Here is a 22796-nt window from a genome sequence, read left to right as displayed (position 1 = left end):
GCTGTTTCGTATTCAAATGCCCTGCTAATGATTGCTGGTTATGCAGCTAATTCCTATTGCTTACTAAAATTAAAGTAGTTCTCTTTGGTGTATTCTCCTTCTCTTCCAGGAACAAGGGGAAAGCACGAACTCTCTTTCCCCTGCCACTTTCATGGTTTATGATTTTAATTACAGAGGTGTGATCTCCTAAGATAGAGGAAATTCTTCAACTGTATAATTAGGACAAAGGATTGTTCCCAGAGTGTCTCAGCTTCTATCTATTTAGGTATTGATAAAATTGCTCAGTGACTCATGATTCCTGACTGATAGTGTTAATTCCTTTCAAAGAATGAAAGAACGCTTGCTGGGCCAATTAAGACAGATTTCTCTTACCCTATTCTCATCAAGCAAATAGGCCTGGCAGTCACCGTGGTCTAATTTCTCAGTGACTATGTAAGCACACACACACACACACACACACACACACACACACACACAACAAAGGTCATGTTTCACATTTGCTAGGAAGCTGGCTGTGCTGGTACACACCTGTCATCCCAACACTGGACTATATGGGGAGACCCTGTCTCAACAAAACAAAACCCAGAACAAAATCTGCTGAAAAGGGATTATGTCTTAAAACGCTTTCATTTAGTAATCACACCTTGTAAGAAATATTTTTAAAAGGAAGCATTTATTTGCATAAAAACTTTAAAAGATCAGACAGTTAAAAGAAAGTATTTCCTAATGGGGTCATTTCTACATCATTCTAGTAATAAGAAAAAAATTACACAGTTGTTGTGTCATATTCATAAAGATCAAATAGAGGCATAAAATGCTTTTTACATATTAGTTCCAAACCAACATATTTTGATCAAAGTCTATATGTAAATGAAAAAGATACAAAAATAGAAGCAACTGTTTTAGGGTGGTGGGATTCTGGGTGAATTTTGTTTTCCAAGCTTTCTGCAAAGTCATGCTTCTATAATAAACAAATATGAAAAAATTTGTGGCGAATACATTTATGGGTTGATGATGCATAAAAATGACTTCTTTGAATTTGGTATATTTAATTGTTATATAAAAGTCAATTAACCTCCACATAGTACCACATTAAAGAAGCAACTCACACAAAAAAGAAAAAAAAAAAAAAAAAAAAAGAGAAGAAGCAACTCACATCTTTAAAGCAAGTCTATTCCTACCAGGTGCAGTAAAATAACATCAAAATGATGTCATTTACACAGCAAAACCAGGAGAAATTGGGAACTACAGTTGCTGAGACTTTTTCTTCCCTACATGGATGTTCAATGATAAATGTAACAATCGGAATCTGAGTAGGAGTCAAACTGCAATCCTAATGAGTGCGCCTCTTCACTAAAGGCAGCAAACGTGACAACCTAAATACTTTGAGAAAAAGATGTCACTTACCTCTTTGGCTCTCTGTACTGCATCGCTTGGAGGATTCCTGATTTGTGGTGAAGACTTTGTGTTAATTTTGTCATACAGCTAAAAAAGCAAAGAAGAAAATCCAATCAATATCCATCACGTTTTGCTACAGTTTACAGCTTTCTGCTTATTATTTCAACAATGTTTTCCTCTTAAAAAGTCAGGGGGATGATGTCACTGGGTCTTCTTTGCAATTGTTCATCATTCAAGGGAACTTGTCAGAATATGAGTTTCATGCTTATCTTTTTAAAGTCAATACTTTTAAAGAGAGCAATTAACATTTGTCAATACAGCAGCAATCCCAAGATTTCCTTCCAGACAGAAGCAACATTCACTAATGTAACTATGGAGAAAAATGAAAGAACAGTTTCCGGCCAAGAAGAGTCTAAAAGAATTTCACAGAAAGCTAGATCCTGGGAAAGGGCAAACTAACTCCTTCTAGGAAGGAATGTTCTCATAGAGGTTTTTCTTGTCTTACTAGGGATGGTCAATATCAGAATCAGTGCTGGAGCCTTCAGCAGGGAGTCAGGGACAGAAACTTGGTCTCCTTTGACTTCACAAATTCAGAGTGGGACAGGACTGAAGCAGTTCTAAATAAATTTACACTTCCTTGCACAAACGTGAAAGAATCAAGCACCAACTTGCTAAAGAATATTAATTTAATTTGTCAGAGAAAATATTCTGCAGTTTAGAAGTACAATTAAAATGCTAGTTTTACCCCAAACAGAATGGCCCACAGTGAACAGTGTGCTCTGAAAAGTAAAAAGTTAAAGTGACCTTGGCTAATCTGATGACTTCTATTTCCTAACTTCTCCAAAACAGCCTGACATTTGGGGATTGGTTTGTTCCTCCCCCAACTTTTCTCTGCATACCAATGTTAGTCTAGAGGTGAAATACTGACTGTAAACATTCTTCATATTATAGTTAGATGCCAGAAAAAATCTTTTATTTATTTATAACTTGTAAATATTTAGGCCATACAATACATTAAAAATTCCTAATAAGGTATTAAAAAAATGACCAAGAGAAAGTGAAAATAGAGGAGGGGCCATTTTGTGATGCCATTAGTTAAGAAAGTACTGCTGAATTGAAGACTGAATAAATAGTTTAAGCAGAAAAGTAAAATGCTACTCTACTTAAAACATTTTAGGGCATGTTGTTTGGTCAAATCCTTGGAGAATATAGTGGATGGTCTCTGTCTTCTTAAGGTTTACTTCTCTAGTGATTGCCAACTAAAATCTGGAATAAAAAAATGTACTTTTAAAATACACGCACACACACACATACATGCAGGGTCTCACTATATAGTTCTGGTTGGCCTGGAACTCACCATGTAGACCAGGCTGACCTCTTACTTGTAGATATCCAATTGTCTTTGAACTCAGAGGGTTCTGCCTGTCTCTGCCTCCTGAGTATTAGGATTAAAGGCGTGTATCACAGTTCCGAGCCTGTCAATGCCAAGTATGTCAACACGAACTCGATTCCCAGGACTCATATGGTAGAGGGAGAGAACCAACTCTCTCAGGATGTCCTCTGAAACCCACATGAGCACATTCTCATAACTCCCCAAATAAAATATAATTAAAAAATACATGTAGTGGTTCTGGGATTGGTGGTATATGTCTTTGATCTCAGCACTAATGAGGCAGAGGCAGATATCTCTTTGAGTTTTAGACCAGCCAGGTCTATCTACATATTGAGTTCCAGGACAGTTAGAGCTACATGAGAGACTCTTTCAAAAATCAAAACAACAAGCACAACAACAACACAGACATTTAGTGGGCCAGCAAAATGGCTTAGGTGGCAAAGGTGTGATATGAGTTTGATTCCTAGAGCCTGCATGGTGGAAGGAGAGAACACAATTAATAAATGCATACCAACTTTTACTCACAGAGCAGCAAACACCCACCCTTCCCAATTTCTGAACCTGGAGACTTGATTTTTAACCTGGTCTCACTAAGCCGAGTAGAGTCCCTTAGTTCTTATGTCAGTGCATTTTCTTTTAGGAAAAAAAAAATGGCGCTAAGGCACAACACTCAAGGCTTTGACTCTGCTAACATCTAAAATCTACAGGTTAGTATAGTGTCTTGAAGACTTTTATCTGGTCCCTAGAAGACATTCTTGAGCCTTACTCTAGACCTACTAGAGATGCTTTCATATGCTCTGTGGGTTTTTAGTTAGATTGTTTTTTTTTTTTTTTTCCTGAGACAGGGTTTCTCTGTGTAGCTTTGGAGCCTGTCCTGGAACTTGCTCTATAGACCAGGCTAGCCTAGAACTCACAGAGATCCTCCTGCCTCTGCCTCCCAAGTGCTGGGATTAAAGGTGTGTGTCACCACTGCCCAGCTAGTACTAACTTTTGAGTAACAGTCATTCAAATTGCCCCTCCACGAGATAGAACCCATACCCGACACTGCTTGGGTGACTGAGAACCTGAGACTAGATGATAGTCCAGGGACCTAGAGAACAAATAACACTCTTCTAAAAAAAAAAGTAGCAATAAAATGACTCCTAATGACATTCTGTTATACTCGTACATATGCATGCACACACGCACACACACACACACACACACACACACACACACACACATACACACATACACGCTCTAGAACGCCAAACTAAAGGCAACAGAAGTCTGCGGCACCAAGCCTCCTAGGAAGCTGCCAGTGCTGGTGGAGGGCTTGTTGCACAGCAGTCAGCGCTCCTTCCACAGTCGGCCTAGGCCTTATTCTGCCTTGCAGAGGCAGAAGCATGACGTGCAGGAGTCACAAGCTTGAGGAGAGAACACATTTGATTTTCCCTTCTCCTCCTCCTTGAGAACTGTTCTTCCATGATGTAAAGTGAAGGGTATGGGGACCCTCCAGACAAGCTTGCACAGGAACTGGAAGTGGCAAACAGGAGAACTCCTGGCATTAGTCTTTGGCTAGAGCTTGCCAAGTTGCAGCAATTTACTGGCCCACACTGACACACTAGGATGGGCAGCTTTGTTCAGAGACTCCTTGGGGAGGCTCAAGACACGATATTTTAGGTCTTCAGTGAAAGGTGACTAGTGTCTGCTTCTTTTATGCTGACCTGGGGTAACTCCCAGTACATATTAAGGTAAGAATGTGTACTTTCTATGAGTCAAATAAACACCTGAGAGGGTAACCTGCCCAAAGTCATTCTGATTGAGTGCTGTCCAAGAGGATTGCCTGCACAGAGCAAGAAGACCCAGAAATAGGGGTTAGGGGTAATACCACAGGGCAGGAGACGAGAGTGTGCTTCTGAGGCTAGCTCAGGCTGTGCCAACAATGCTAAAGCTGCACATTTGCAACTCAGGACATCACCAACACTGGGATGCCTGCCATATCAAGGGCATCAACAACCAAAAAGGAAGTGGCTGTCTGATGTTCATGATTATAGAACATGCTGTGTAAGGGCTTTTCTTCTCCTTGACCCTTGAGTTCTCCAACAAAAGATAAGAGGACACAGCATATGTTTCATAACTGTTTCCTCAAAAATTAAAAATTTGAACTTGTACATAGACGTTATGAATACATATTTGTAAAAAACTGTAGAGTACCACAAAAATGAACACAGCAGAAAACCTATTTCAGTTGATTTCTTTAGGAACCAGATACAATTTCTATTTGATCCTGCTTGCACACTAAAAAAATTTCCCATATTCAACACATTTTGGTCATATTTAATTCTTTTTTGAATCTTTCAAGTCTGCCTTATTTAACAAGATTTTTTTAAGATAGAAGATCTTAGATACTGATACAGAGAATGCCATAGTTTGGATAAATGTCAAATAAGACAAGAAGTCTTGTTTGCCAGCTTGTGGCATTAGTGGGAAGTGGTAGAACCTTTAAGAAGTGGGGGTCTAGTAGGTAGAAGTTAGGTCCCTGGGGCTGTATCTTAGAAGCAGTTATTAGTGTTCCATTCCCTTCTCTTTCTTTCTTGTATGTCACGAAGTGGGCAGCCTCTTCTGCGATGATCTATTTGCCTTCCCACAGGCCCAAAAGCAATAGGGAGAAGTAACTAAAACCTCTAAAACTGTGAGCCAAAATACTTTTTCTTCCTTTGAAGGTGATTATTTCAAGTATTTTGTCATAGCAACTAAAAGCTGACCAATGCAGAAGTGAAAACTAATGTCTACTGAGGTTAAATGCTGTACTTAGGGTTACATAACAGAGCAGTGGAGAATGATTATGTGGTCTTTTGTCTCACCCCAGCTATCTTTGGATTATATCAGAATTTAGTAATAACAACCCATGCTAGGGAGATGCCTTAGTAAAAAATGCAGAAAATACTATTCATAGACCATGACAAAAAATAAAGTAACTATGGTTTGGAAGTTATTAGCCAATCAATTGCAAGTTTTGTCATGTTAAGATCTTAATCTTATCCTGGCCGAAAGAAATGTTTTAGGCTTTAGGGGCTCTCTGGCCTCGGGTACTCTATTAAAGTCACTGTGTTGTATAAAGACAGCTGCTAACAATGAACAGACACGGCTATGTTTCAATAAAATATTTATCAAACGAAGACTTGGCTGGATTTGGCTTGAGAGTGAGAACTTGTGACCTCTGCTCTAGAAGTTTAAATTCAAGGTGGTCTGGCAACATCAAAATATATTTCTTTTTGTGATGTGCATTTCTTAAGTCTAAAGATAATAAAGCATGTTTATAAGACTGGCATGCTGAAGCAGGTGGCCTAGAGGATGAGAAGATGTTAAAAAATTATTTCTAAATGGAAAACAAGGATGTAGAACTCTATGACTGTTGGCATTCTTTTTCTAAAGAAGTTAGCTACCCAAGTTCAGCTATATATCCTCAAACCACACACATAGCATTAAGGCAAAAACAAGGAAATGTGAACAGCTGCAAGGGAAACTGGCTGTCTCACACTGTGTCACTTCCAGACAGTTCTGTTCCTTGCCAGTCTTTGGCACTGGGTCAGATATGACCACACACAGCTACATGGACACACTTCACCTCTGTCTCAAGGAGAGTAGGCACAGTTCCATAAGCAAGCTGTGTTCTATGCTACAGATGTTTCAAACAAAGCAGAGTAAACTCAGTGGTAATGTTCAGTTCCTATCTCCTGAACATGTACTTTGCAATAGAAAGATGAAATCAATTAATATGTCACTTTTAATTTACTTACAAAGCATTAAATGAAGCTTCGTTTTTTAAATGTCATACTCTATTACATCTTACTTTTGATTTTGTAGTCCTCAAATAGAAGTGATTGCAAATTGTTTTATTTATCATTGAATATTTAAACTAGAATTAGTGAAAAGATGCTATGAAATAATTCTCCCTGGGTTGTACAAGCCATTTGCCCCCCCCCCGAGAAAACAATATCAAAGAACAATGATATAAACCACTTAAGAGAAGATTATAACTTTTTTTTTTCAAGGCAGGGTTTCTCTATGAATCCTTGGCTATCCCGAAACTATTTCTGTAGATCAGGCTGACCTCAAATTCACAGAGATCCGCCTGCCTCTGCCTCTTGAGTGCTGGGATTAAAGGTGTGCACCGCTACCGCCCATCATGATTATAACTTTTACAAGACTGTGAGCGTGGACCAAACAACGAATGGGCTTGGAGAGCTGCAGAGAAGAGTGAAGTTCATTAGCAACTGCTTACTTTAAAGACAGTGAAGCAACTTCCTGTTGAAAAAAAATTCAAGTTCGTACATAGACACAAAATAATGAAATGCTTGCAATCCTAGTAAGACAGATAATAAGAGTATGAGGAAAGTTGCATGAAATGGCCGTGGTGAGGTAAGAAACAGACTATCTTATTAGGCACTTCCTTCACAGTTTCTGTGACTCATCTGTGAAGAAGCTGGGTGAACAGGAACCAAGTTCCAATATCACACCTTAGTGAACTGAGAAGTGAGAGGCAAAAGGGTTTTTCTCACATACAATACATTTGAAATCCAGAAAAATGTTAGCAAAGGTAGTGATTTATTACTAAAATTCAGGGAACTGGCAAGCAGTTATCACTTTGAAGATGATTTTTTAGGTTGTAAATTGAAGAAATAGTTCTGAGATCTAAACTCTTGTTTTCCTGCTCAGGCTAACATACCAACTTAAGATCTTCAACATAAACACCTACCCAGCAGGCTTGAAGGGAGGAGGTCCGGAAAACCCCATCTTTTAAATATAAACAAAACCAAAAATGAAAGAGCCTTTCCAAGATCACTGGCACCATTAAACATGAGATAGTGCCAAGGCAGCATGATGGGGCCACACATCCTTAGCATCGTTAACATGAGATAATGACAAGATAGTCCATACAGGTCTGAACAAAACTGCAAAAGCTGAAACGAAATTTTCAAAAAATTTAAGGAGCTATAAATCTATAAACTCCAAGAAAAATATCTTAAACATTTAAGAATGATTATGTATCATTGTGATTCCATGATTTTAAAAAATCAATACCACCAGGGTGTGTCTTCCTTCTTCCTACCTCCCTCCTTCCTTCTCTCCCCCTCTTTCTCCCTCTCTCTCTCTCTCTCTCTTTTTTTTTTTTTTGAGATAGAGTCTCTCTGTAGCTTAGAGCCTGTCTTGGCGCTGTGGATCAGGCTGGCCTTGAACTCAGAGATCCACCTGCTTCTGCCTCCCAAGTTCTGGGATTAAAGGTGTGTGCCACTGCCTGGCTCTTATGGACTAAATATTTGTCTATCCTACCAGCACCACCTTCCCCTAAACACTTACATACTATGGAATTTTCAAATCTGTTTAATTAAAAAATACTCCCTCTGTGTGTGCCTCTGAGTGCATTCCATATATGTTCAGGTGCCCATAGAGTCCAGAAGAGGGCGTTAAATCCCATAGAGCTGGCATTCCAGATGGTTGTGAGCTGTTTGCCATGGGTTGCTGTGGACTGAACTCTGGGCCTCTGGAAGAAGAGCAAGTACTTACAACTACTGTACCAACTCTCCAGTCCCCAGTTTATTTTGAATAGATGAGGAAAGCATTCAAATATTAGTCATGCAGATGATTTTCCACTGCAGGGAGACCGTGCACTGCATGCATTAGAAAGATGTACTTCCATTGTCTTTGAACAGTATTGTTACAATTAACTCTGAGTTAACTTTCCCTCTAAATATTCAGACAAGTAGTCTCAGCACCTTTTAGAAATCTTAAATTAAACTTGTGTTTCATCTCAGAATCTAGTGATGGGAGTAAAGTAGTGAGAGTCCTACTCTGGAATTAGCTTGTCCTTGGGTAGGGCTCAGTTCATACTGAATAGCTAGAGCTGGAAATAGACTGTAAGTGTACATAGTGGCTGTGTTAGAGTTAGATGTGCCAGGAAAGCTAAATAGGAGAACAGTGAAACGCTAGCTTAAGTCTCGTTTTAGTGGGGAATATATCCGTATTTGAAGTTCTAAGAAGCAGATCAGCTGCCTGGTAATACGACAGTCTAAAGTAAAGCCAGGACTGAAGTTTGCTATGGGCAGTGAAGATAACTGAAAGATCAGTACCTTTGGGCTAGCTGAAGAGTTCCTGAAAGTCAGTAAATGGGTGGGGGATACTGACACTGGGATTTAGTATTGTAGTATCTACTTTAGTACTGTAAAGTCAATTTCAAACCCTGGTTTATGCAATCCATTCAAACAAACCAGACAAAACCTTGTATTCGTAGCACATTCAGAGAAGATAGTGCATTCATTTAAAAAATAATAGAGACTATAGGAACTAACATAGGATCCAGAAAGAGCAATTATGTGAAGAAGGAACCAAAGTACAAATCTCTGTGATTAGCATTTTGAGAAGCTGGTTTTTCCTATTATACATTTACAATATAACATGGATAGTGGATAAGTGTGCAAACAAAATGCAACATATACACATACAACAGACTACTATTCATCTGTCAAAGGGAGGAAGTTTTGATACATGCTCTACAGCATGGAAGAACTTTAAGGACCATGATGCTAAATAAAATAGGCTAGTCATAGAAAAACAAATACTGGACAAGTGAGGTGTCTGATCCTTCTGCCTCCATCTCCTGAGCGCTCACTTATAAGGCCTTTGTTGAAACACATAGTTTGCCTATTTTAAGTGGTGACTACTGGTTAACCTATAGCTGTGGTGTTTCATCTTGATTGGCAACTTGATTGAATTTGGGGTTAAGTTAGAACCACACTTCTGGGCAGGCAAGTGAAGAAAAACTCTAGCCAGGCAGTGGTAGCACACACCTTTAATCTGAGGCAAAGGCAGGCGGATCTCTTGTCAGCTCAGTGCCAGCCTGGTCTAAAGAGCAAGTTCCAGGAGAGCCAGGGCTAGCTATGTAGAAAGACACTGTTTAAAAATAAAAACAAACATACAAACAAACAAGAGGAAAGACCCTGTCTTAGAGGGGGCAGCACTCCACAGTCTAGGGGAAAAAAAGAGTCTAGGAGGAAAACAGTGCTGCGTTAGGCCTGCTTGCCTTAGTTCCTTGCTGGTAAATACATCTTATCTTGTTGCTGATGGGGCTATGGCCATTTTTTGCTGGCAGTGGAATCTAGCTTCTTTTTCCAACATGGACAGAAGAGCAGCAGCTATCTAGGAATCCTGCAGTCCTTGAGTACCATATCTGAATTGCTGAGGTGTGCAAGTTTATGGGATGAACAGCTCCTGGGCACTCAGTCTTTCCAGTGCCTAAACAGTCCCCGCTGGCTATCTGCCTACGCTGTGCAAGCCCCTTTGTAGTGTGGATTCATCCTATTGGCTCTCTTACTGCAGGGAACCTTAACCAACAGTTACATAATTATTGTCTCAATTCAGTTTTTGGAGAAATCTCTGTCTATCCCAAGGCAATAAAGAATTGCCCCTATATTTTCTTTTATAGGGGCCATGCTACTAGGGCCTTAGTGGCAAAGTACTTGCCTGGCATGCATGTAATCCCATCATGCTCTCTAACACCACAAAACAAAACAATTTTTTTTCTTTTTTTTTTTAAAAGAAAACTATCTTTTTTTCATTTTATATATCAATCCTAGTTTCCACCCCCTCCCCTCCTCCCATTCCCTCACCTCTCCCCACCACACCCCCATCCACTCCTCAGAGAGGATAAAGCGCATTGCTTTGGGGAAGGTCCAAAGCCCTCCCTACTATATCCAGGCTGAGCAATGTACCCATCCAAAGAGAACAGGATCTCCAAAAGTCAGTACGAGCAGTAAGGATAAATCCTGGTACCACTGCCAGTGGCCCCTCAGTCTGCCCCAGCCATACAACTGTCATCCACATTCCGAGAAACTAGGTTGCTTCTATGCTTGATCCTTCCCAGTCTGACTGGAGTTGGTGAGCTCCCATTAGCTCAGTAGACTGTTTCAGTGGGTGAACCCATCATAGTTTTAAACTTTTACAGTGGCTCTATTTTGAGATAATTTTTTGTTTATGGTGTAAGAGTCCATTTTTATATTTTTGCTTATGTAGTCCAATAGTGGTATCTCCATTTAAAGACTATTCCTTTGTCAATTAATTGTAGATATGATAGATAAAAGGGTAGATTGTTGAATCTACTCTTAAAAGAAAAAGGAGGATATAGATATGATAAGATAAAAAGGTAGATTATTGAATCTACTTTTAAAAAGCAACTACTATTTTTAAGTGTTTTACATTGGATTAGACTTTTGTATTTTGTATACAAATTCTGTATATTGATACAAATTTAAGATTAATTTTGTTAGAACATACTGTGCACACATTTCTACTCTTGTTCAAGGTATTGTATCTATACAATGCATTTAACAATGTAATTCAAATTTCTAGTTCTTGAAAATTATTATTACCAACTGTTTAGGATAATAAGGAAATGCAGGCTAGTAGTTAATCACCGATTACAATCAAACTTGTAGTCACATTAGGTATGTTTTCAAGGTCAAACAAAGATATATTTTAGATAGAGAGGTCATCTTCAAACACTCGAGCGATCTACAGACTATGGCATTTAAGATGTTTTAATAACATAGGCTCTTTTTTTTTATGACAATGAGACACGTGTGCTCCTGGCAGCACCAATCTACTTCAAAGAAGATGATGGTCATTGAAGAAACTCCACAAAGAGTTTATTTTCTTTGTGGAAAAAGTTAGCCACTGGGCAGGAAAGTGCCCTTGTCTCAATTGCTGACAGTATGCTGTCCTAATTGGACAAACAGAACACACACAAAAATGTGACTGCAATATTGTTAAGACAAGGAGGGACAGCCCTTCAGAAGAATACCCTTCTTCACAGAAAAGTCTGTCGGACATGATAGGCCTGTAGACCAAAGACGGATGCCCCAACACTGCAGAGGAACCTTGACTGATTGTCCAGGCAGCCAGCTGTTTCTGTCATTACTCAAATATTTTTTTGGAAGTCACTTGCTTGTACTTCCTGCTTACTCAGTTAATATTATTTCCTTCTTAGTTTTCTGAGGGAGTTGAAGACTAGATAGTTATAGTTTTCCTTGTTGACCAGACACAGAAAAGAAACTCACTAAAGAGGTGTAAAGTGTATAAGGTTGAGAGATATCAAAAGAAGTTTTGGATGGTAATGCAAATTATGATACAGAGTAAATTAGGTACAAGACTTTGGACCCACCAAGATAGGCTAGGCTAGATAATGGAGTATTTTCTCTGAATTTGTCAAATGCAAACGGACTAGACATTGTTGATGTACTTATTGCCTGTGTATATTGTATACAGTTATTGTACTTATTGTATATAGTTTTTCTTATATTGTTTATAGTCTTTTAAAATTTTAGGCAAAAAGGGAAAATGTACTGATATTTTATTTGTATTTTAATAAATAAAGTTTGCCTGAAGATCAGAGTGCAAAGCTAAGCTACTAGAGGCCAGGGAGTATTGGCACACACACCTTTAATCCCAGAATTCAGGAGACAGAGGCGAATGTATCTCTGTGAGTTCAAGGCTACCCTGGGCTACACAAATTCAACCCAGAAACAGATCCAGGGCGTGGTGGCTCACACCTTTAATCCCAGTGTTTGGAAGACACACACCTTTAATTCCAGCACTAGGGAGACGGAGACAGAAGTGATATGGCTGGGTAGAGAGAGGAATATAAAGGGGAAGAGATAGGAACCCACTGGAGAGTGGAGTCTGATATTTGGTGGAGACAGTGCAGTGTAGGCGCGCTGAGGATCATCCCTTTAGTCTGAGTATAGGTAGGGGTAAAGGTCTCTTTAGAGGCTTACTGTTCTGTTTCTCTGATCTTCAGCTTTAACCCCTCTCTGGGGTTTTATTATTTGTGCCACATAATTGCCTTGACATTTTTCATGGAAATTAACTATAAATGTGGGAATTTATTTCTAAATCCCTTTTTGTTCCATCAGCCTATATATCTATTTTGTTTTTAATAGCTTTATAATAAGTATTGAAATTATTTCTCTTACGTTATTATTCTTTGTCATCTTTTTGATATGTCCATATACATTTCAGAATCACTGGGAGGTGGTGGCACACGCCTTTAATCCCAGCACTCAGAAGGCAGAGGCAGGCGAATCTCTGTGAGTTTGAGGCCAGCTGGGTCTACAAGAGCTAGTTCCAGGACAGGCTCCAAAGCTACAGAGAAACCCTGTCTCAAAAAACAAACAAACAAAAAACCCAAAAAAACAAAAATAAATTTTAGGATCATCATGTCAATTTCTAGTTCTCTATTGCTCCCTTCCCCAATGTTGGGGATGGATGTCAGAGCCTTGTGCAGGGTAGGCAAAACACTCTCCTCTTGCCGGGCGGTGGTGGCGCACGCCTTTAATCCCAGCACTTGGGAGGCAGAGGCAGGTGGATCTCTGTGAGTTCAAGGCCAGCCTGGTCTACAAGAGCTAGTTCCAGGACAGGAACCAAAAGCTACAGAGAAACCCTGTCTCGAAAAACTAAAACAAAAAACAAAACAAACAAACAAACAAAAAAACAACACTCTCCCCTTGAGCTACCATTCCCCTAGGCCACATTGTATGAATTTCTATAAAGAAATACTGATGGAATGTTGATAAGAATGGTATAGATCAGTATGCAAATGAGTTGTTACAAATAAATCTACCTCTCCCCTTATCTGTTTCTTATTTACTTTCTTTTTACAGTATTTCAGTTTTAAGTACATAATCCTTATGTTTAATTTACCACTAGGTATTTTTCCTTTTTGTGATAATATGGGTGTTTTCTTATTTTCACATTACTTTTGTTTCTATACGAAACACACATATTGATCATACCTCTTGTTAACATGCTAAACTTACTATTAATTCTAACAGACTATAAAATAGATTATTTAAGATTTTCCATATGTAAGTCAAGCATAGTGGTGCATACTGATCTCAGTACTCATGAAGGAGAGGCTAGAGGACCTCTGTAAGTTCGAGGCCAGACTGGTCTACAAAGTTGAGTTCCAGGACACCCAAGGCTGTTATAGAAAAAAGCCCTGTCACAAAAAAACTTGAGAACGAAAAATCAAAAAGAGAAAGATTTTCACATCTTTGTGAGAAGATATTTTTACATTTTCCTTTCCAACATTCATGCTTTGACTTTTGTTCTTGTCTTATTAAATTGTTTAGAATGTCCAGTGTAAGGTTGAATAGAAGTGGTTAAGAGTTAAGTGGTTAAGATCTTTTGAATGAATGAATAAAATGTAGTATAAAAATATTTGGTGAAACTCTGCTACAAGAAAAATGTAAAACCATGCCATTTACAGGAAAATAGAATGAACTGGAGATTACCAAGTTAAATGAGATAAGCTCAGGAAGAAAAACATTTTCTTTCACATAGAAAATCTAGATTTAAAAAAGACACAAATTCTTTTTTTTTTTTTTTTTTTTTTTTNGTTTTTCGAGACAGGGTTTCTCTGTAGCTTTGGAGCCTGTCCTGGAACTAGCTCTTGTAGACCAGGCTGGCCTCGAACTCACAGAGATCCGCCTGCCTCTGCCTCTGCCTCCCGAGTGCTGGGATTAAAGGCATGCGCCACCACCGCCCGGCAAAGACACAAATTCTGTCTCTAAAAAATAAAACAAAAAAGTGACCATATCAAGCTCAATGGTATGCTGAAATATCTACATTAAAAGGACCCACGCTGAGCTAGCTCTCAGGTATCTTGTTTCTTGTAGTACCTTTCCCACTGCAGAGATGGAAACACAAGGAATTTTTTTTTTCTAATCAGTTGAAAATGGTAGAGTAAGTGACGCTCCAAAGCAAAATCATTTTGATCTTCAGCCCTAGGAAGTGCACAACAGCACAAAGACCACCACCACGGGGCTTGGGTACCTGCCAAAGCTGATGATTCTTTCAGATTGGGTGGGGTGGGGACTACCAGTAACTGAGTCTCCCAAGGTCCTCAGGGCTTCTCATTCCAGACATTTAAATCCAGAATTCATGAGAAACAGTTTTGGCATTTCCTGACTGGCAATGCCATTACACATTCAACTGTCGTAATTTATTTGTCAGACTCTAAGTTGCTAAAAAGTTCTACTTCTTTTCTCCTTTAGGAAACTTCTGAGTTATAAAAATATTCTATTTCAAACATGTCTACTAAATTAATGTCATCTCAAAGATGCAAAATAGTAAATCTAGAGTTGTAGCTTTCCGGACTAGATGGAAAAACTCTTGTCTCTAAGCAATAAAGAAATATAATAAAGATGCCAGTCATACGCAATATGAGAAATTCCAGCACTTGTTTATTTCTAATGCAATATTTTACCATATTATTTAAAACTAAAACACTACTTAATTTATTAGTCTTCTTATAAATCAACATCCAAATTAAGCCACTCCTAGAGCTGGCTTTGTGGTTTTGGCAATTCATTTACTGGTTACAGTTTTGGAGAACAAACTTGAGATTTCCTACAAAATCCTATTAGTTAGGTGGGGCATCACAGTTGCTACCACGACGGCGCTACATGCCACCAGTCAGGTATGACAGTGAGTGAACTTTTGAAGCTTAGTTGTCAAAATGTAGCAGAGATGATGAATGTGTCATTTAACAACATTTTATAATACTTTACTTACAAAGTAAACATTTATTTTGTAATAAGGAAATTTCTCTAAGAATGAGAAGACTGAGAATTGTTCTAAAATAACATTTGCAAAATGCTTTTTAATCTACAAAATAAAACCATCAAAAACGTATACATCAACTGACCATCCACAGTACCACACAAATTTTAAACCATCACTGATTAGAAAAGACCACAAGAAGACAAAGACTATATTTTAGCCCTTATTTCCTAGAATGTAAAGGGAGTAACGGACAGAATGACATTGAATTATTTTATGCTGGATTTGTGCGGTTAGCACACATACCTGATTGAAATGGTTATTCAGGGTAAAATCAGTTTTTCATGTTGTACTGCGTTGAATTGTGTCTCCCAAAGTTCAGCTCTACCTAGAGACCCAGAATGTAACTTATTTGGAAATGGAGGTTTTTCAAATGTAATTAAGATGAGGTCTACTGCATCAGCATCTAAACTCAATGCTGGTGTCCTTTCAAGGAGGCCATGTAAAGACAGATTAAAAAAGCATAGACGACAGTGACATATGAGGAACAGAGCAGAGACTGGAAGGAATTATCTACAAGTCAAGGGGTTGGGGACAGCCAGTAAAGGTTAGAAGTGGCTGCTTTAAACCACTTGATTTGTGGTACTTTGATTTGGCAGCCTTAGCGAACTAGTATCCATGTCAAATTATATCTCACTAAAATGACCTAAATAGTTAATATGTAGATCATCTTAACACGGTGCCTTAGAGTTTTAAGCAGAGGCTGAAAGAAGCTGACGTAAGCAGGTCACCCTCATGCCTTTCTCTATTTCTGCCTACAAAATGAGGAACAGTGTTCCATGTACTGGGAATACTTAGGCAGCAAATATTTGGAGATTTTTTGACTCATTTCTAATTCTAGATTAACTAGAATCCAAGTCAGAACATATCTTCCTCTGAGGAACCAGTCGTTTTTCTCCTCTTATAATAACTATACATTATTTGTAGACAATAATGCGATGTGTTAAGAGAGAGGGGAGAGGCAGGGAGAGGAATAGAGAAAAATGTAGAGCTCAATAAAAATCAATAAAAAAAGAGGACATTGGGCGGCAATCAAATCAAGGTATTTAGTATACCTGTTACCTCATACATTTATCATTTATTTGTGGTAAGAATACTTAACATCCTCCCTTATAGCTACTTTGAAATATTCAATATGATAGATATTGTTAACCAAAGTCACCCTACTGTGCAGGAGACTACCAGATCACATTCTTCCCAGCAACTCTGGACTATTGGCCAACCTCTCCCCATCCTTCCGCTACCAACTTCCCCAGCTACTCATAATGACTATTCTTTCTACTCAGTTTCTATGAGGTCAGTGTTAGATCCCACATATGAGTGACACCACGCTGCAGCTGTCCTGCTGTGTCTGGCTGATTATACTAATCCAAATGCTTCCCAGGGTCACTCGTGTTGCTGCAAATGACAGGCACATCAACACTATGGTAATTTTGTTCCCTCCAAATTCTAATGATGTCTTCCTGAATGCTAAACTTCTTGTTCAAATTTGAAGCTTTGACTAGGGCAAACAAAGCCCTCAGATGTTCTTCAGTCATCCCTAGGAGCTTACTCTTGTTTGTTTTGTCAGCTTAAAACTTCTGGTCTCCAACTCAGATATTTAGAATGTTACTGTGTCAACAAGAATAACATAAAATGGTTCCCTGGGATTCAGTAACCTGAAAGAATTCATAGTCCTCAAAACTATGCCAGTGGTTGTCACTATTAAGGACCCTGTAAAACAAAACAATTTATTCAAAGCATGGGGTGTGGAGTAGTGGAAGGAGGAAATACGGATGGACAGAGTTTTAAAAGTTTCTCCCCAAGAGCTGTTCAGCCCTACTATCTCTTGCTTTAGAATTTTAATTTGTTTACTATTATTAGAGTGAGTGAGTATGTGTGTATGTATGATGTGTATGTGTTTGGGGGGCTCCATGCTATGGCACGTGTGTGGAGGTCAAAGGCAACTTTGAGGAGTCAGTTTTCTTCTTCCACTGTGTGGGCTTTGGACATTAGACTTGGTAGCAAGTGTCTTTGCTTGCTGAGTCACCTCATTGGCCCTTTCCCTTTTTAGGTAGTCTCACTGTGTAGACCAGGTTGGCTTCTAACTTGTGATCCTTGTGCCTCCGTCTCCTGAATGCTGAGGATCAAACCAAAGATCTTGAACATGCTGAGCAAGTATTCTACCACTGAGTTACACCTCCAATCTATGCCCGTGTCTAAACTGTATTTTTTTAGGTCCCTTACATTCTGAAGTCAGAGGTCAAAGGACACCTTGCAAGAGCTGATCATCTCCTTCCACTATGTGGTTCCAGGGATTGAACTCGAGTCATTAAGCTCAGCAGCAGGCACCTTCACCCGCTGAGCCATCTACCAGCTCCACACTCATTTTAAATTATGTTTACATACATGTGTCTATGTGTGAGTATGTGCCTGTAAACACAGTTGCCTATAGAAGCCAGAAGAGGGTGTTGGATCTCTTGGAGCTAGAGTTATAGGCAGTTGTGAGATGTCTGTTGTGGGTGGTAAGAACTGAACTTGGCTTCTCTGGAAGAACAGCAAGTGCTCTTTCTCCAGCCTCTTCACACAGAATTTCAGACTGTTTGTTATAGCAGTTAATGAGCTCTGAATCATATAAAAAGCCAAACCAGGGGAGGGGTAAAATGTGCACCGTGTAAGCATTAGGGCTTGAATTCAGGTCCCCAGAATCTATATAAAAAGCTGGGCTCAGCATTGTGTCTGCAACTTCAATACTGGAGGACCCCTATAGTTCACTGCCCAGTCCGCCTACGTGAATAAAAAAGCTGCAGGTTTAGTGAGACAACTTGTCTCAAAAAATAAGGTAGAGAGTGAGTAAAGAAGATACTCCATGTCAATCTCTGGCCTCTACATGTATGTGTATACATGTACACATGTATCCACATAGCCTCATAAACGTCACCCCCCCCAAAAGCTAAACTAAGGAAATCTGATAATCAATTTTTGACCAAATTTATGGAGAAACCACTGTTCAATAACTATAATTATTCAGTGTGAAGTGGCAATATCATGCAACATTCTTAGCTCAGCTTTCCCCAGAGCAGTACTCATCAAAATAGGGCTCTCCAGGATTTCAAAGTACAAGATTTGTGCCTGAATTAGTTTGAGAAATGTTATTAAATAAATCTCAAAAGGTTTCTTTTTTCAGGACATCTTAGCACTGTTAATATAATAATGCCCATTTTGAATCCCACACTTATTTAGTCATGACATAACCAATTAAAGTCTTTTCTCTCTTACTGCCATAGCAGAAGAATGATCTATAGAATATCCTGTAAAGTTTTGCTTTAATGTAATCTGTATCCCATGGTGCGTGAATCAAGTAGTACCAAATATTTCTAGGTCTTCCAAAGCAAATTTTGTTCTCTTATTATGGCAAAAAGCTTCCTACAAAAATGACTGACATATACTCTTATCATCAGAACCATCCACGATTTTCACTGTAGAAGCTTTCTGATACTACACTGAAGGTAGGCATGGATGGTCAGTTTCTGTTTATATTCTTTTTGGGAGGGGGAATAGGGTCTCACTGCGCAGTCTTGGCTGGCCTGAAACTCTCTGTAGACTGGGCTGGCCTCAAAATCATAGAGATCTGCCTGCCCTAACCTTCCAAGTGCTGGGATTAAAGGCGTGTGCTGCCACACCTAGTCTAGCTTCTGTTTTTTTTTATTTGTGCCCTAATCTGCTGCTGAAGAAGCCTGCCAAATTTAACGTTGGAACACGCTTTTATGTTTGAAGACATCATTTGTATGAATCACAGTGTACCAGTGATATTAAATGTTTATGTGTGCGAAGAGAGCTAGTCCACTGCCCAGTATCTCATTTGTTTTTATCACTTCTGTATGCATGCTTGAGGAATGTTTTAAAGCAATAGAAAGAAATCACTGTCAAGATTAATAGTTTATTATAATAGAAATAAAATATATGTTGGTAAATTAGTGTTGTACTATACTCATCACTTGCATGCACACGTTATTTATAAATATAAGTATATACAATTTCCACATTGTGGTTAGATAGGATATACTGCATTTGTACTACACATTTGCTTTATTTTGGTTTGGAAGTTGTACTATATAGTTTGTCCATTTTTCATAGATTCAAAGACACTGAAAATGAAGTGCAAAGATAGAAATCTGCGAATCTCTATAAAGTAAAAAGGTCTGCTAAATAGTAAATGTTTTCCAAACAAGAAAACTAAAAAGACGAGACTTACATCTAGCAGTGTGTGAAGATGCTGATCCTGGAAAACACTGTGTAGAAAATCTAGGTCCTTTTCACTGCAGTCCGTAAGTGCGTGAATCTCTTCCAGGCTGTCCAGCACCTGCGACACGGCTCCTGGAGGTGCAATGGGAAAGAACCGCTAGCACATCATCACTCTTACACGACCTGTAACCTTAAGCTTGCATTAATAATAATGAGCTCAGGATTCAGAAGGCTCGCGTTTTTATGAAGGAGAGGCTTACATGTGCTTCATATCATTAAAGGGCAGAATATTTTGAGTATTTATGTTCTCAACAAAGTGTGTCTTTTGTTTTTAAAAGTGAACTTAAGCATGAATATTTAAATTAAAGCACTCAATAAACATAACTGGGCTACTGTGACAGACGATCTGGGTGCAACAAGTTATACATCAGCTAAAGAGTAAGGGTAGAGAACCCCAAGGCATTGCAATATTATAGAAACAACATAGGTGGGCCTTTTACACATGGGCATTCTATCAAGAACCGAAATAACAGTCAACTATGGATAAGAGGCACAAACCCTCAATTGAGAGATCTTGCTGCTTAAAATAAGCTTGCAAATTCTTTTATAGTTTTAGTTAGCAAAGACCCCAGTCAGTTTATTCCTCTTTAAACTTTACATCTGAAGTCAAGAGAACCAAAGTTACTCTCATTATCTCAGGACATTATACAGACCCAAAGACAAAGGTTGGTAGACAAACAGGTGCATGCATAATGGACACATCCAAATACCACATGAAAGTTTTAGACAATCATTTTTTAGGGCAGAGAATGGAAGCGTTATCAGTTTCCCTACATTTCCTCATGTTTAGCACACTAGGCAGGTATCATTAGTGAAAGATACACATGAACATTATTAAAGTCATATACACAGCCTTAAAGAATGTGTCTTACTCTACAGACAACATGTAAATAAACATTTGATAAGAAGAATCCCTAGAGGCTTCAGCACATTTGTATATACCAAAAAAGTCTAAGAATAAGTACTTCATTCATAGTTATGTCTTCAGATTAGTGGTTCTCAGCTGGGTGGGAGATTTGGATTTTGTTCTCCAAGGGGACATTTCTTAGTGTCTGGGGCTATTTTGGGTTGTCACAATAGCAAAAGTGAGGGTGGCTATTGGCCTGTAGGAGTAGAAGGTAGGTGTGATACTGAATATTCTCCAAGGTCTAGGATAGCACTTCACAACAGTTGCCTGATCCAAAATGTCAGTGCTGAGTTTATAAAAATCCTGTTTCAGACAAAAGTGAAATATTCTTAAGAACTGTTCCTAGTTCTTCCTGTCTTAGATTCCATTACAATACGTTTATTGGTAAGAATGTAAATCAGTGTTATTCCCCAGAAGGTAATCTGGCAACATATGTCAAAAAACCTTAAATGCTAATGTGTTTCAATCTGCTAATTTCATTAGCAAAAATTGACCTTAAAGAGAAAAATAAGATTTTGTACAAGGATATTTATCATATAAATGGAAGATAAATCTAATAGATAATGATTAGGTAAATTACAGGATGTTCACATAATGAAATATATAGATGAATAAAAATTTTTTGAAAAAATTAAAGATATAATAAAATTCTCATGATACAAAATTTAGAAAAGTAGAACAATAACCCATGTAACACATTTCCTAATTATGGTAAAAAAAAAAAAACCAGACAGACAGACACACACAGTGGAAAAAATAGGACTAAATCTACCAGAAGTGTAAGAGTAACTATTATTTCCCTACTCAGTTCATCCTGTTCTTGTTCATATGTTCCAAGGTTTCTACAAAAGCAAAAACAAGTTGCTACCTAAGCTACTGATTTTCATAGTACTATTTAGCTACATTAAAGTTTTGGTGTTACAAAGTCACAAATTTGTTTTGGTGATTGAAGTCACAAATCTATCCACGTGGAAATTACTGTGGCTATTTAAAAATTGTCTTTATTTTGGGATAGTTATAGATGCAATGCACTTGTAAAAAATGACACAAAGATCTAAGTTCATCCAGTTTCCTCCAATATTGCTATATGACAAAACCTTAGTAGATATCTCAGTCAGGATGATGATACAGGTAAAATAAGCTACAAACATCTGTCCCCACAAGGCATCTTCATGATGCCTCCAAGCCATTCATTTTCCTCCTGTTCTGCTCTTTCCTAAGCCCTGACAACTACCAATGTGTTCTTCACTTCTATAATTTTGTCTTTTTGTGATATTATATAAATGAAATCACATAGCATATAACCATTGGAGATTGGCTTTTTTTTTTTTAACTTCTTTTTGAGACAGGGTTCTCTGTCATTTTGGAGCCTATCCTGGAACTAGCTCTTGTAGACCAGGCTGACCTCAAACTCATACAGATCCATCTGCTTTTACCTCCCAAATGCTGGGATTAAAGGTATATGCCACCACCACCTGGCAGGAGATTGGCTCTTTTTTTAAACCTGGCATACTTCTCTGCAGTCATCCAGTTTGCTCCTCTTTACTGCTGAGTTGTAGTCCATGGCATGAAATGCTAGTTTGACCATTTATTTGTTGAGAAGTAACAAGCGGTACTTTTAAATTTTGGATAATTTATGCCTATCAGGCTATCGAGATTTTCAGCAGAAATATTAAGTAGGTATTGAACGGGATAAAAAGGTACAACCAGTCCTCTGCCCCTGGTATTCCTGAAGGTGTATGGGCGGATGCAATCTATTGCCTTTTACCCACTTTTAGGATTTTTATTTTGCTCAATGTAGTAACAAGCAAAACCCTCAAAGAACAACAAAACAACAACAACACACTGTAAAGTAACACAAAACCAACTTTGTTCATCCTTACTGAAAGATCTGCAAAGTTAAGAGAACATGTGGAAAAAATTAGCCCCCAATGTCTCCATGAATCCTGAATTCCTTAAAGCACATCATCACTAGCAGAATTAAATGATACCAGGGTTATCAAATTGTTAAAATCAGTTCTAAAGTCCTAAACTTGTGAAACTAAAGCAACAAAAATATTAAGGAAATAGTTTTTGTATACTTAAAGTCAGATAACATAAAACCTAGTTATTTTCGTTCAGTCATTTTAGTAATTTTTGTGCTCATATATATGT

The 22796-nt window shown here is 38.3% G+C and overlaps 1 protein-coding gene across 11 annotated transcripts in view; it reads right to left on the bottom strand.

Moving 5' to 3' along the window:
- The window catches only part of Cask (calcium/calmodulin dependent serine protein kinase), a 332717-nt gene that overhangs the window by 55074 nt on the left and 254847 nt on the right, over positions 1-22796 (bottom strand). For all 11 annotated transcript variants that reach the window (XM_050160816.1, XM_050160821.1, XM_050160818.1 and 8 more), the window contains exons 11-12: positions 19686-19807; positions 1408-1485 (exon numbers count right to left, since the gene is read on the bottom strand). In XM_050160816.1, coding sequence (XP_050016773.1) covers positions 1408-1485; positions 19686-19807 — 200 coding nt within the window. The remainder of the gene's footprint in view (positions 1-1407; positions 1486-19685; positions 19808-22796) is intronic.

Source organism: Alexandromys fortis, unplaced genomic scaffold (genome assembly GCF_014885135.2).
Source record: "Alexandromys fortis isolate MF-2015 unplaced genomic scaffold, M_Fortis_MF-2015_v1.1 scaffold_83, whole genome shotgun sequence".
Classification (NCBI taxonomy): Eukaryota; Metazoa; Chordata; class Mammalia; order Rodentia; family Cricetidae; genus Alexandromys; species Alexandromys fortis.
Note: the sequence above shows the minus strand (reverse complement) of the source record. Positions and strands in the feature narration are given on the sequence as shown.